This window comes from Chiloscyllium plagiosum, chromosome 19, assembly GCF_004010195.1.
Source record: "Chiloscyllium plagiosum isolate BGI_BamShark_2017 chromosome 19, ASM401019v2, whole genome shotgun sequence".
NCBI lineage: Eukaryota > Metazoa > Chordata > Chondrichthyes > Orectolobiformes > Hemiscylliidae > Chiloscyllium > Chiloscyllium plagiosum.
Genome location: NC_057728.1, coordinates 62,141,070 through 62,156,787, shown reverse-complemented (window position 1 = coordinate 62,156,787; position 15,718 = coordinate 62,141,070). Strand labels below are relative to the sequence as shown.

The 15,718-nt window shown below is 42.5% G+C and overlaps 1 protein-coding gene across 1 annotated transcript in view; it reads right to left on the bottom strand.

Annotated features, from left to right (window-relative positions):
- Positions 1–15,718, bottom strand: part of LOC122559324 (protein kinase C-binding protein NELL2-like) — a 339,041-nt gene that overhangs the window by 285,756 nt on the left and 37,567 nt on the right. Inside the window, exon 3 of the mRNA XM_043708693.1 lies at positions 7,574–7,724. Coding sequence (XP_043564628.1) covers positions 7,574–7,724 — 151 coding nt within the window. The remainder of the gene's footprint in view (positions 1–7,573; positions 7,725–15,718) is intronic.

Sequence of the window (15,718 nt, the reverse complement as noted above, 5' to 3'; positions counted from 1 at the left end):
GGGAGAGCCTTTTTCCAAGTATGGTGACGGCGAGCACGAGGGAGTATAGCTTTAAATTGAGGGGTGATAGATATAGAACAGATGTCAGAGGTAGTTTCTTTACTCAGAGAATAGTAAGGGTATGGAATGCTTTGCCTGCAACGGTAGGAGATTTGCCAACTTTAAGTACATTAAGTCGTCATTGGACAAGCATATGGACGTACGTGGAATAGTGTAGGTTAGATGGGCTTCAGATTGGTATGACAGGTCAGCGCAACATCGAGGGCCGAAGGGCCTGTACTGCGCCGTAATGTTCTATGTATACACTCAATTATCCCAATGATATCCCACTGATATCAGTGGTCAGCCTCTCATACTGTATTCTCCATATACCATAATTTTACCCTTACCAGTCTCCATCCAGACTGCATCTTCATCCTCATTAAACTTTGCACACCAATTACCTTTATTCTTGCTGGTTATGCTGTTTCTTAGTCTAGGAGAAAGTGAGAACGGCAGATGCTGGAGATCAGAGTCAAAAAGTGTGGTGCTGGAAAAGCACAGCAGGTCAGGCAGCGTCCGAGGAGCAGGAGAGTCGATGTTTCGGGGTGAAGGGCTTATGCTCAAAACGTTGATTCTCTGCCCCTCAGATGCTGCCTGACCTGCTGTGCTTTTCCAGCACCACACTTTCCGACTCTGATTCTTAGTATCTCAACACCTCAAATTTACAAATCATATCCAACTCTAGTTACTTCACACCTGGAGTTCTGTGTGTTGTTATGAATATTGTATCTTAGGGAGGAAAGACTCAAAGGGGGTGCAGTGTAGATTTTGCAGAATGATATCTGGACTCCAGCCAGTAATTTATGATGAGAAACTGCACAGACCAGTGTTGCATTGCATGGAATGAAATAGGTTACGGTGTGATTTGAAGTCGAAAAGTGTGGCACTGGAAAAGCACAGCAGGTCAGGCAGCATCCAAGGAGCAGGAGAGTCAACGCTTCTGGTGTAAAGCCCAAAATGTTGAGTCTCCTGCCCCTCTGATGCCACCTGACCAGCTATACTTTTCCAGCGCCATACTTTCCGACTCTGATCTTCAGCATCTACAGTCCTCACTTTTCCTGGGATTTGAAGTTTTGAAGATATTAAACTCATCTCTAAAATCACATGACATTGGGATATAGTCCAATAGGTTTATTTGAGATCGCAAGCTTTTGGAGCGCTGCTCCTGCCTCAGGCAGCTAAGTGAGAGAGAATACATTGGGGACACCTTTGGATTATAACCTAGTGTGGTGTAATTTTTGACTTTGTCCATCTCAGTCCCACACCACCACCTCCATGTCATGTTTAAACTAATCTGACAGAGTGGATAGAGAGAAAAACTATTCCTACTGCTTGGGAATCTAAGATGAGGGAACATAACCCAAATGTTGTCAGGCTTTCAGGAGTGAAACTAGATAACATATCTATAAGCAAAGAGTGGTAAAGGTTCACAACTCTCTTCCACAAATGGCATTTGACGCTAGGTCAATTGTTAATTTTAAATGTGAGATTGGTAGACTTTTGCCAACCAAATATATTACAATGGCATGGAGTGAGGTCACAAATCAGCCACGATCTCTTTGAACATAAGAACTCTGAGCAGGAGTAGGCCATTCAGCCCCTCGAGCCAGTCACACCATTCAATACAATTGTGGCTGATCTCATCTCAATGTAAACACCTCTGTCCTGCTTGCTCCCATAACTCTTTAACCCATTGCTAGTTAAAATTTCTATTGCCTCCTTAAACTTATTCAGTGTTCCCGCATCCACTGTGCTTTGAATTCCACAAACTCACACCTCTTTGAGAGAAGTCATATTTCTCTCATCTTTCACAGAATCTCTACAGTGTGGAAACAGACCCTTCGGCCCAACAAGTCCACACCAGCCCTCCGAAGAGTATCCCAACCAGCCCCATTCCCCTACCCGTTTGCTTGACATTTCCCATGACTAATCCACACATCCCTGAACACTATGGGCAATTTCCTATGGCCAATCCACTGAACCTACACATCTTTGGACTGAGGAAGGAAACCCACGCAGGGATAATGTGCAAACTCCACAAAGACAGCCGCCCAAGACTGGGATCGAACCTAGGTCCCTAGCGCTGTAAGGCAGCAGTACTAGTCACTGAGCCACTGTGCCACCCTTTACTTTAAATCTGCCTCCCCTCAGTCTAAAACTATGACCTCTCATTCCAGATTGCCCTTCACAGGGAAACTTCTGCTCCAGGTCTACTTTGTCAGTACCCTTTCACATTTTATCTACCTCAATTAGATCTGCCCTTTTCCTTCCAATCTCTATGACAAGAATAGCCCTAAATTGCTCCATCTCTCCTCAAAGGATAAGCCTTTGAACAATGAAACAGATAATATAATGGTCCACTCTTTTTACTACAGATTTTGTCTAAAGTTAATGGCAAGTGCTAGCTGGCTGATGGGCAGGCCCAGGCAGACTCAAACCATTGAAGTTTCAAACAAATGGTCCCAGCTTCATTGAGTCAATCAGTTTGGAAAGTAGAGTGGTCACAGTTTGATTGATCGTTCCTGTTTCTCATAGTCAACAAAGAACCAAAAAACAGATAGATACTCATCTTAAAGCCCCAGGACTGCTGTCACCATCAATGATAGCCTCACTGTTGTTTCAACATAGGCTCTGACAACGCTGCCGTAAAGATGGAAAACATTACATGACGAGACTAAACAACAGATTTTATACTGGTTTTGATCTGGGATTTCAACCAGCAAAATATGTCACCTGGTAAACCCTTGGAGACTTTTTCAGCGTAAAGGTTAATGTCACAACAATGTTATGTTGCAGGAAGGCTATGAAAGTCATGAAGCAGATTTAACCCTAGGCTGCTTTGAGCTATAACTTGCCTGTTTAGGGGATTAATCAATTGTAAATCTCACCGCCATCCTGACTAATCCTTACATGCGATTTTACACTGTCTTTTAAAGGGATTAAGACTGCAGGCTCATCAGTACTTAGGCTACGGTGCCCATTTAATATTTTCTGGTTTTATATTAATTTATGACTCTTTCTAAATATCACATCCTAAGAACACAGTTCTTGAAAATTTTCTTAATGAACTGCAAATCTATTCCTAATAAACCACATCTTGTGAGATCATTAAATCTTCAGTGTGAAATACCAACAAAACCATACAGATCAGACTCTGCTGAATAACCCTTCCCCCATTGAACATTTATTTAAAATATAATTGACACACTGGAGTGATTACAAGGCAGTAACTTAATCCCAGCAGAGTTACAAACCATCAAATGATTTATTGTGGAAGTCACCGTGAGACTATTGTGGTGCAATTACTCCCAGGTAACATTTCATTTAAGATTGGGCTAAATTCCTCTTCCAGTGAAAAATGGGAGAGTGCTTACCTGCTTCTCCATAATTAAAGCCCTACTAGTGAAATTGTGGAAAAATGAGGCATTGCAATGTGTGATTATGGTAATTCAAATAAGTAGGTCATTAACTATCAAGAAAGAAAGGTGTTTCCCCTCATTTCTGTTCAGTGGAATTTATATCCCCAAGCAACTACATCCCAATTTCTTTCATTCTCTGTGAAATCAATTTCTTATATCCATTATCCACTCTGTAATCACTCTCGTGCTTCCATTACACTTGTAAGTAATCACACTCAGATTTCCATTATTTTATATGTAATAATCTCTGCAAGGTATTCGTTATTCTGTATGCAATCAACTGCAGACATTCATTATTATATATATAAGTGAGTCAAGACATCCATTATTCTTTATGAGATCAATCCCAGATATCCGTTATTTTCTCTGAAATGGATTTTCGATTTCCACTATTTCCCATGCAATCACTCACAGGTAACCAATATTGTCTATGCAATCAATTCTGGGTATCTGCAGTTCTCTTTGTAATCACTCCTAGGTTTCTTTTATTATTTAAATTAATCAATTTTGGAGATTTCACATTTTCATATCAGAAACTGGACTGCACGGTATTGAATTTTATTAATTGCATGTCCTCCACTCTGCTGCCTTGGTTTCTCCCAGCAACAAGCAAGGAATAAAATTTGTATAGATGGACTGTCATTATAAATATTGACAAACTCTAAGCAGATTATACCTGTAATGCAAGATTAGGGAAATATCATCTTTTAATATTAACATTTTAACAAAAGTGGAATGAATCAATTATTTTAAAAATGGAATTATAATTTTTGGACGATTATTGGACATTTAAAGAAAAGTACGGTCTGTTGAATAGGCTGGGGCTGTTTTCCCGGAGCGTCAGACACTGAGGGGTGACCTTATAGAGGTTTATAAAATCACAAGAGGCATGGATAGGATAAATACACAAAGTCCCCCACCTTTGGAGTGGGGGAATCTAGAACTAGAGGCCATAGGTTTAGGGTGAGAGGGGAAAGATATAAAAGAGATCTAAGAGGCAACTTTTACACGCGGAGGGTGGTACATGTATGGAATAAGCTGCCAGAGGAAGCGGTGGAATTACAGCATTTAAAAGGCATCTGGATGGGTATATGAATAGGAAAAGTTTGGAGGGATATGGGCTGAGTTCTGGCAGGTGGGACTAGCTTGGGTTGGAATATCTGATCGGCATGGACAGGTTGGACCGAAGGGTCTGTTTCCATGCTGTACATCTCTATGACTCTATGTTGTGGAAATCACCTGAAGTCTGAAAATGGTTTTAAGGGGGAAATTATATTTGATTTCTTGCTTTGTTCAAAACACCTCCACGATCCACTATAGCCTGTTCAGTGACATGCTGCACACAAGTTCCATTAGAGGAACATCTTTGTGATTCTACTGGTCTGAAAGAGGGTAAAATTATTGAGTTGGAAAAGTAGGATCCCAAGAACATGTCATGAAACTGTATGCAGTTTCTGATAGGTGTGAAAATTCAGGGTAAATCGTTGAGGTTGATTAAGGAAGATTTTAAAAGTTCACAAAACCTAAATGGAGGACAAATGGGCCAGGGCTGAATTTATGCTTGAAATTTGTTATCGGTTTCTGTAGCGCTCACCCTTTATATTGGCTTTGCTCAAAGGTATAGCTTACTAGGGGGAGGCATGGCCTACTGGTATTCTTGTGAGCCTATAAATCCAGACACCTGAGTTTGAATCCCACCATGGCAGGTGGCAGAATTTGAGGTCAAATTCTAGAATTAAGAGTCAAGATGGCGCCGACACTGGTTGACTCTTTGTGAGCTCTCCACAGCAGATCTTATTCTCACATTTTTAAAAACTATTTTGCACTTTTAAACCTAAATTCTAAGTCTGTAAAAATTACTCATAATGTTCTCTTAAATCTACTTGCAGATTTGAGAATCCTACAAAAATACAGACCCAAGTATTACTGCCGTTATTAGACCGCTGAATGGATCTCTCTAATTTCAAATCTGATGTTGACCTTGCTTTTGTGCACCTCCTGTGCAGCTGTACCCTTGTATAACTATCACTGTCTAAGCACCCTATATCCTTGTTTGCAATGTTCTGCCTGTAGTGTTCACTGTACTTGTACAAATCCTATCTAATCTGAGAGTGTAATAATGAAAAAACTGCTGTCAATCACTGGGAGAAAATCCCATCTGGTTCACTAACGTTCTTTAGGGAGAGAAACTGCTGTCTTTACTCAGTCTGGCCTACATGTGACTCCAGACCCACAGCAATATGGTTGACTTTTACTTACTCTCTGAGCTATTAGGGATGGGTAGTAAATAATGTTAGCATTTATCTAACCAGTGATGCCACATCCTGTGAGTGAATTATAAAAAAAATATAAAGGGGCAACTCTGAGAGATCTGGGTCTCCAATCACAGATAAAACTAACATGTTTTGTATTGAGTTGAAAAATGTGATGCTGGAAAAACACAACAGGCCAAGCAGCATTCATGGAGCGGGAGAATCGACGTTTCGGGCATAAGCCCTTCTTTAGGAATGTTCCGTATTGTAATTTTGTTAAAAATATCGAATGTGTTTTACATATGAAGGCAAAGGGATGACTAAGTGGACATAATCCAGCAATCCTTCAATACATTAACTGGGGAATATGGTGATTGAGTTCTTCTGAACATTTTTTATGTAAGCTCTTTGAAGGACATTGATGTCAGTTTTGATTTGTCACTCAAATGGGCTCCTCTTTTCCTGCATTAGATGATGCTAAAATTGTAGCAAAGTATAAGCATGGGCGAAGAGTCACGTGAAATTTTATATTGTTGAACCAGTAAGTACTGGAATAGACAAAAGCATTGTCATGTAAGTAGACTTGAGGCAATCGATTAAACACACCTGACTATTGGCATGTGAAACAGAAATGTCTGTGACCTCTCCTTTCTCATTTAATGATAAACCAATAAAGCTTTCTTTCAAGGACCAATAAAGGCAGATATTGTTGGAGAAACTCAGCAGGTCTGGCAGTATCTGTAAAGTGAGAAAGTAGAGTCATTTTTTTTTCAGAAACTGGCTCTGAAGAAGGGTCACTGGACTCGAAACATTATCTGTTTTCTCTCCATGGATGCCTCCAGACCTGCTGAGTTTCTCCAGCAATTTCTGTTTTTGTTCTGATCTCCAGCATCCAAAGTTCCCTGTTTTGCTTTTCAATAAGGTACTGTTCTTATTTCACAATCTGTAGGGAGATGCATACCCTCAACCAAAAGAATGATATCTATCCCAGAAGAAGCTGCAAAGTTCCGTAGATTGGGCAGAGTGTGAGAAGCAGCCAGAATTATCCCCTGTTGGATTAACGCAAAGTGTTGCAGCAGTATGAGTGGATGTAAAGTCAGGTTTTGCACCTTCTCTCCTGTGGGATTGGACAGTCTGTAGCTCACTGTCGAGGCTGGCACATGAAGAATGGTCAATTGAGTCGAGCAATAAAAAACTGACAATCCCTCTCAGTTGTCCACTCATACAACTCACCTCCTTCAAGGCAGGAGACTATTGCAAGTTAAAAATAAAGCGGCAATTTGAAGAAAATAGAACGTGTCTGCTGGGCTTTGCAGTTTGAATGACTCTCCTCTGAATCGCAAATACTGACAGAATCCAAATCCACCACTTTCTTTCCCCTTAAAGCTCTGAAATCATTGGTTCCCTCCTTACTGTCTCACATAGAATTCGCTTTTGTCATAATGTGGAGATGCTGGTGTTGGACTGGGATGGACAAAGTTAAAAATCATACAACACCAGGTTATAGTCCAACGGGTTTATTTGGAAGCACAAGCTTTCGGAGCACTGCTCCTTTACTACAGGAACAGGAGCACCACAGCTACCTGATGAAGGAGCAGCATTCCGAAAGCTAGTATTTCCAAATAAATCTTTGGTCATACACAGTTTGAAAAATATCCTGACAAAATTCCAAAGTAGTAAACAATTTTCTGCCTGTTTTTCCTGAAGACAGCAGTTAGCTCATTTTACAATTATCCCAAATGCAGTTTCTTTGGAAAAGAAACTGCAGCTCTGGATGAATTTTGACCTTATGTTTGCTGCACGTACGTTAAACAGACAGAAGGAACAGCCTTCATGTGACATAAGCCAGATGTCACTGACCTCTTATCTGAATGATGAATGGACAGGAAGACTCCTGAATTGTAGTGGACTTGCTTCAGTGTAATCAGAACAGTAAACTCGCGAGTGTGACTCAGCTTCTGAGAAATATGTTCCACTGCAGATGGAGATGCTTTTAGATTTCTTGCAGTATCTGTACAGAGAGAGAGAGGGGAAAAAGGTGAGTCAGCAGTAAGCCACAATTACTTTCTCCAATATTTCAACAGCAGGATAGGAATTCCTCCTTCAGATTTAACAGTGCTAACTCTTAACCAACTTGCTGTGATTTATTCTGTGCTACTGGTAGCAATCAAAAGGCATAACAAGCCCAGTCTTCCTACACTGATCTTCTCACAGTGCCTCATTTTGTTCACAATTGCTTCATTGCATCTGAAGATAGCTAACTAAATAAAAATCTGAAAGAACTGCTGATGCTGTAAATCAGAAACAAAAACAGAAATTGCTGGAAAAGCTCAAAGGGGCTTAGCAGCACCAGTGGAGAGAAATCAGAGTTCACGTTTTGGGTAGGGGGAACCCATCCTCAGAACTGATGGTAGCAAGGAAAAGGATTTTTATGCAGAAGATAGGAGGGAGTAAGGGGTAAATGATAGGTGGAGTTAGAGCCCAAAGAGAGAGAAGAACAGTTGGACAGACAGTGGAGTGGGTAATGATCTGGCTGGGAGGGTGAATAGCTGTTAATGGGGACTGTTAGTGGCTAACAAATGGGTGATGTGTAACAGCAAACCATGTGATAAGGCCTGGTGTATGGGGGTTGGGGAAAGGACACGGGAGAACTCAGGCCCTGAAATGATTGAACTCAATATTGCATCTGGAGGGCTGCAGGGTCCCCAACCAGAAAACGAGGTGCTGTTTCTCCAGTTTGCGCTGAGCTTCGCTGGAGCACTGCAGGAAACCTGAGACAGAGATGTTGGCCAGGGAACAGGGTGGGGTGATAAAGTGGCAGGAAACTGTAAGCTCTTGGTCTTTTTTTGTAGAAAAACACCAGTGTTCTGTGAAGTGGTCACTCTGTCTTGCTTCATTCCCCCCAGTGTAGAGGAGACCACACTGGAGCAGCAAATGCAGTCGATTAAATTGAGTGAAGTGCAGATAAAGCATTGCTGCATCTGGAAGGTGAGTTTGGGCCCTTAGGTACTGAAACTAACTAAAAATGGACATTAATTGTGGTAAAAGCTACTACTGATGAATTAAAATCATCTGGAGAAAACCTGCCATAATACTAATCATCACCTGCAAAAGATAACTTTGTGTAGCTTTGACCACTATTGGAGGGGAGGGGCTCTTGTGGTACAGTGATAGTGTCCATACCTCTGGATGAGGAGGCCTGGATTTAAGTCACACTGGCTCCAGTGGTGCATCATAGCACATCCAAGTAGGTTGATTAGAAAGTATCATGATATTCGAAAGGTTGAATAAGGAATGGAGAGAAGTTGGGTAGACCGAAGTTGATTTGTTCAAGACAGAGGGGATACATGATTGTGACGTGTAAACTTATGAGGGGCATAGTTAGGAAGACAAGAAGAAACGTTTCCCCTTTGTAGAGGGATCAATGACAGAGGGACATAGATTTAAGGTAAGGGCCAGAAGGTTTAGAGAAGATTTGAAGAGAAACATTTTCACCAACAGGGTGGTGGGCATCTGGAACTCAGTTTTTGTAAGGGTAGCAGAGGCAGAAACTCCCATCACATTGTTTAGATAGACATTCGTCATGCCAAGGGACACCAGGCTATAGGTCAAGTGCTGGCAAATGGGACATGAATAGTGAGGGGGTTGTTTTTGACTGACATGGACACATTGGGCTGAAGGGTCTTTTCCTGTGCTGTAAATTCTTATGACTTGAAGGGATGGGTAGAACTGCCTAGACAGTAGCCAGCGTTATTAAGGCCCATTCAGGCAGTCTGTCTGATTCATTGTTTTACATTGATGCATTTGCTAAGAAACTAAAAAACCCTGGACCTTCAAAAACACCAGCAGCACAATGCTACTTGAAATATTTCCTCAGATCATTAATAACAAAATCACAATGCTTCAGGTATTGTACTCGACATAAAGTAAGAAATGGGTTTTAGTCAGCTATGATTGAATGTCTTTTACATTCCAACTTGGAAAGAAAGTTACATTAATCTCCATTTATGTTTCAATGGTACGTTTGCTCTGAATTATAGTCATTCAACCTGAATTCACCAATTCTAAATCAATCAACCACTTAGTTCGAGAGAATGCTTCAAGGAAGGAAAATCAAAATCACAGAATAACTCAGAGTTGCCAACACATTCCAGTGTGTTGCTTGTAACCAGTAAATGTAGCATTCCTATGCATGATTCCTCTCATACAAATTAATGGTGGCTTGCAGTCCGTGAAGAGAGAATGCATCAGAGCTGGATCAGGCACTGAGAGTGCTACAGGAAGCATGCCTAGCCTCAGGGACAATGTTCCAACATGAGAGTCAGTAGATTCCAAGATTTTCAGATATCACACGAGGGACCTTGGTGAAGGAGACAGAGAAATGTCCTGCATTCACAAGTGGTCAGGAAAAGCTCCACACATGCGCTCAAAAAGCACTGGGAGCAGTAAGTGGTGATCGATGTCAATTGTCAGTGTCTGAGGATCTGAATGTAGCAGCACAAGAAGTTCAGGGACCTCTGTGCAGTGAGTGCACCTCTGAATGCCATGATTTTGCAGTTCGGTATAGAGCAGAGCTGAAGTGAATGGCGTCAACAGCACCCCATACACTGAAGATGACTGCTATCCTAGTGAAGCTGTGGGCTCACTCCAGCTGGTGTCCCTGGCCACGGACAATGAAATAATGAATTGTGACCATTCTCTCCAATGACCTCCCCTTAGCCACCATAGATGGCAAACTGTGAAATATTACCAATGGTTCCGCCAACAAACAAGCCACCTGAAATGTTTAACCTATAGTCCCCTTCACAGCCATTGGTTAAACTTCTGTTAGCCCTCCAGCTTTGAGGGCCTACCCATGCTGCCCATAACAGGGTATTGAAAGTAAGCATGTGAGAGCAACAGGCAGTGTCAAAGATAAATGGGGTGTTGGCCTCCATAGCGAGAAGATTTGAGTACAGGAGCTGGAATGTCTTGCTGCACTCGTAGAGGGTCTTGGTGAGACCACACTTGGAATAGTGTGTGCAGTTCCTTACCTGAGGAAGGATGTTCTGATCACAGAAGGAGAGCAGCAAAGCTTTACCAGACTGATTCCTGGGAGGGCAGGACTGACGTATCAGGAGAGATAGAGTGAGTTAGGACTAAACTTCACTGGAGTTTAGAGGAATGAAGGGAGGTCTCATGGAAACCAATAACATTCCAACAGGACTAGACAGGGGAAATGCAGTAAGGATGTTCCCAATGACCAGTCTACAGATATGGGGGAGGATTGGATTGGAATTAGGGAGAATTAGATTAGGATTGGAATGAAGAAAAATTCCTTCACCCAGAGAGTGGTGAGCCTGTGGAATTCTCTGCCACAGTTGAGGCCAAAATATTGACCGTTTTTAAGAGGAGTTGGAAATAGTTCCAAGAGCTAAAGGAATCAAAAGAAATTGGTTTTGGGAGCAGAGTACTGAGCTGGATAATCAACCATGATCATACTGAATGGTAGAGCAGGCTTGAAGGGCTCCTATTTTCTCTGTTTCCAAGAGCCTGCCTTCTGGTCACTAACTGGTTGATTTGGGGAAAATTCCCAGGCACGAGCTGTTTCTCAACGCAGGGATTTTCTCAGCCCCATTGGATACTAAGATTGGGGTCTTGAAGCTCATGAGAAAAATCCAGCCCAGGATTACACCACATTTTGCGATAACACCCCGCTTTATACAGGCTGCTAATTAGCCAGCTCAAAATGACAGAGCACAATAAAATCTCAGAGGTATCTTCGATGTACTTTCTGAAACAGAAAAAGGACATAGAATCATAGAATCATTGAATCCCTACAGTGGAGAAACAGGCCATTTGGCCCAACAAGTCCACGCCAATTCTCTGAAGAGTATCCCACCAGGCCCATTCCCCGATTCCGTTATTTTACATTTCCCCTAATTACTGCACCTAGCCTACACATCCCTGAACATTACGGGCAATTTAGCATGGCCAATTCACCCTAACTTGCACATCTTTGGGCTATGGGAGGAAATCGGAGCACCCGGAGGAAACGCACGCAGACACAGGGAGAATGTACAAATTCCATACAGACCGTTGCCCAAGGTTGGAATCAAACCTGGGTCCCTGGCGCTGAGGCAGATATATAGAGGAGATAGACAGAAACATCTGGGTCAGAAAGAAAACAGTTATTTTTTGTTATGTAACTCCATTGCCTTGTTCTTCATTTGAAATTTGCAAGATAAAAATTCACAGCGAATTGATCTGCTTCATCATTACCTCCAAAATCAATTCCTTTTATGTTTTATTTTTATAACAAGATTTCTGCAATTCCCAATTACATTGCGTAAGTTTGCTATTGATCAACGTTGGTCTTTTGTTGTTAATTGTACATATTTTCCTAACTCCAGTATGATAATTATTGAGGAGACAGAGCACTCTGACAGAGGTTTAAAATGAAAGAAGCTGACTCCCAGTTCTCACTAAGCCACGATATCTGTTACATCTTTAATTTCTCTCGACCTGATGATCAGATGATAAAATGTGGGAGCAGACGTAGATGATTCGATGCATTGAGTTCGCTCCATCATTGAATGAGGTCATGATTGATCTGATGATTCTCAACTTCAAATCTGTTTATCTAAGCCTTAAATACACTTAGCAATAAAATGATGTCATTAATCTGAAATATGAGGCTAATTTTACACTTTCCTATCAATATATACACTTTCCAAATTGTGTGTATATGGCTGTTTCAGCTGTCCGCTGTAGTGGCCGGTATATTGGATCCAGGTCGATATGTTTGTTGATGGAGTTTGTGGATGAGTGCCATGCTTCTAGGAATTCCCTGGCTGTTCTTTGTTTGGCTTGCCCTATAATGGTAGCCACAATGTGTACACAGGTACACAGGAAAGCCACACACACAGACCAAGTCCTGAACTATCAAAGCAACCACCCCAATACACACAAACGAAGTTGCATCAAGACACTATTCAAAAGGGCCACAACACACTGCAGCACACCAGAACTGCAAAAAGAGGAAGAAGAACACCTATACAAGGTATTCGCCAAAAACGGATATCCTCGCAATTTCATCAACAGATGCCTAAGGGAAAGAGAACGGAACGAGGACATGCCGCAACCCAAAGCACTAGCCACACTACCATACATCAAGAACATCTCTGAAAAGACAGCCAGACTACTGTGACCACTAGGACTTATAACAGCACACAAACCAACAGCCACACTCAGGCAAGCCAAACAAAGAACAGCCAGGGAATTCCTAGAAGCTTGGCACTCATCCACAAACTCAATCAACAAACACATCGACCTGGACCCAATATACCGGCCACTATAGCGGACAGCTGAAACTGACAACCGGAAGCAGCAGGGACAGACCACTATAAATGCGGGAGGAAACACCACAGAAGTGCTTCACAGGAGGCTCCCAAGCACTGAGGATGTCACCTAGACAGGGGACGAAACGTTTGCAACAAAAACTTCCAGCTCGGCGAACAGAACCACAGCAACGAGCACCCGAGCTACAAATCTTCTCACAAACTTTGAATAGTAGATTTGTATTGGCTGAGGCTTGGAGGGCCGAAGGGCCTTTCCTGGGCTGTAAATTTTCTTTGTACTTTGTTAACATTCACCAGAAACTCAACTGGATTTGCCACATAAGAACAGTGTCTACAAGAGCTGCTTAGAGGCTAGGGATACTGCAATGAGTAACTTACGTCCTGACTCCCCAAAATCTGTCTACAAGGCACAAGTCAGGAGTGTGATGAAATACTCTACACTTGCCTGGATGGGTGCAGTTCCAACAACACTCAAGAAGCTTGACACCATCCAGGAAAAAGCAGCCCACTTGATTGGCATTGCATCCACAAGTATCCACTTCTTCCACTAGCGACACTCAGTAGCAGCAGTGTGTACTACCTATAAGATGTACAGTAGACTTCGCATGGGGGATAGGTTCCAAGGCCTACCGCAGAATCCCAAAACCGCGGATAGGTGTGAATCCATTCACTTAAATGGAAAATTTACCTTCCCAGCAGCCCCCGGAACCTGGTTCTGTAACATTCCTTGTAATATGTTCGGGCCATGGTGAGCTGCGGGTAACTGACTCTGCAGATATGGTAGTCGCCCTGTATTGCGGAAATTCACCACAGGGCTTTCTAAACAGACAACTACTTTGATCTAGAAGGACAAGGACAGCAGATTCATAGGAACACCACCACCTGCAAGTTTCCCTCCAATCCACTCACTGTGCTGGCTTGGAAGTATATCACATTAAAACCGAAAGAACTGCAGATGCTGGAAATCAGAACCAAAAACAGAAATTGTTGGAAAAGCTCAGCAGGTCCGCCAGCATCCATGGAGAGAAATCAGAAATTTTGGAAATATATTGCTGTTCCTTCAGTGTTGCTGGATCAAAATCTTGGAATTCCCAGTCTAATGGCATTGTGGGTATCCCTATAGCAGATGAGCCACAGTGTTTCAAGAAGGTAGCTCAGGGACAGGTAATAAATGCTGGCCAGCGAGCAATGCCTATGTCCTGTGAGTGAATAAAAATGAATGAATAAAATAAATGAAAATGGTTGGAGAATGGGACTAGCCAGGTAGCTGGTTCGGGAGCCGGTACTGACATGATGGGTCAAATGGTCTCCTTCTGTATTTTAAGATTCTATGATTCTAAGATTCTAAGACTTATTACTCTTGAATCCTTTGAAGAAGGGGCTTTGTTTACCATCATAGATTGTGGATCCCTCTGTTTTTATTTATTACCCCAGCTACTAAAATAACTTAATTAGTCATTTTGACATCATTGCTGTTACTTGACACATCCTCAGACAGGCAGGCTTGTGTACAGACCTGAAAAATGTGTTGCTGGAAAAGCGCAGCAGGTCAGGCAGCATCCTGCTCCTTGGATGCTGTCTGACCTGCTGCACTTTTCCAGCAACACATTTTTCAGCTCTGATCTCCAGCATCTGCAGTCCTCACTTTCTCCTTTTGTACTGACCTCAAGGTAATAACAGTGTAAGACAGGATATGCATTCCTCTCACACTCATTCAACATTAGTGTCTTTATATTGGACTGTTTGTCGTTCCAAAACTGTTAGGCTGCACATGATGTCCAACAGACAGCGCTCCAGGGATAGCCAACAGTTCACTGTGCCCATTATCTGAGAGAAAAACTAGGAGATTAAGCCAGAAAGCTTTTGTAGAGAGAGAGAGAGAAAGAAACAAAGTTTATGAGATAAATTGTATGACGTAGTGGATTTTACCTCTTCCACTGCTCTGCGTGAAAACCCAAGGGTCGACCTGCTGGGGGGAGCACCAGGGTATAAGAGGGAATTTCCATCATGCTGGATCAGGACATCCCCCCACGTTCGAGAACTGCTAAACCAACCAGAGACCAGCAGCTGTCTACCACTTCAGGACAGTAGCATGTGACATTGGTAATTTGGAGACTTGGAGAATGGTTTATAGGTCTCTGTGGGCCATTACAGAGGAACACCCCTCCCCCACCTACCCCCCAACCCCACCCCCGCTCACTTCCAGCCCCTTCAGGGAAACCTGCTAAACTGGCTGCTTGGCGTGGTCCCTCCAAATGCCAGATCATTCCCAGCAGCAAACGGCTGAGATGATGACGTGGAGATTAGGTGCTAACCCAATTGCCTCAATAGGCACACTGAAAAGTGGGCAGCACACTGCTAGTACTGTGACTGGGCACCGATTATTCCTAATGAGTTCAGCAAGTGTGTATATAGATTGCGAGAAAAGCACTGACTAGTGAGTTTTGAGAAGATTTGTAGCTCAGGTTGACACATGTAGTCACATAAAGTGACGAGTACTGTGCTTTGTCCCCAGTAATGTTCATTTTAATGTCAGAAGCAAGCTGGAGAATAGTGTGTGAACACACACACACATACACAGATAAACATGTTCGCACACATAACCCCTCTATCTCTCTCTCTCTCTATTCCTCCCTTCACCCTGCCCCCTCCCTCTCCCCCTCCC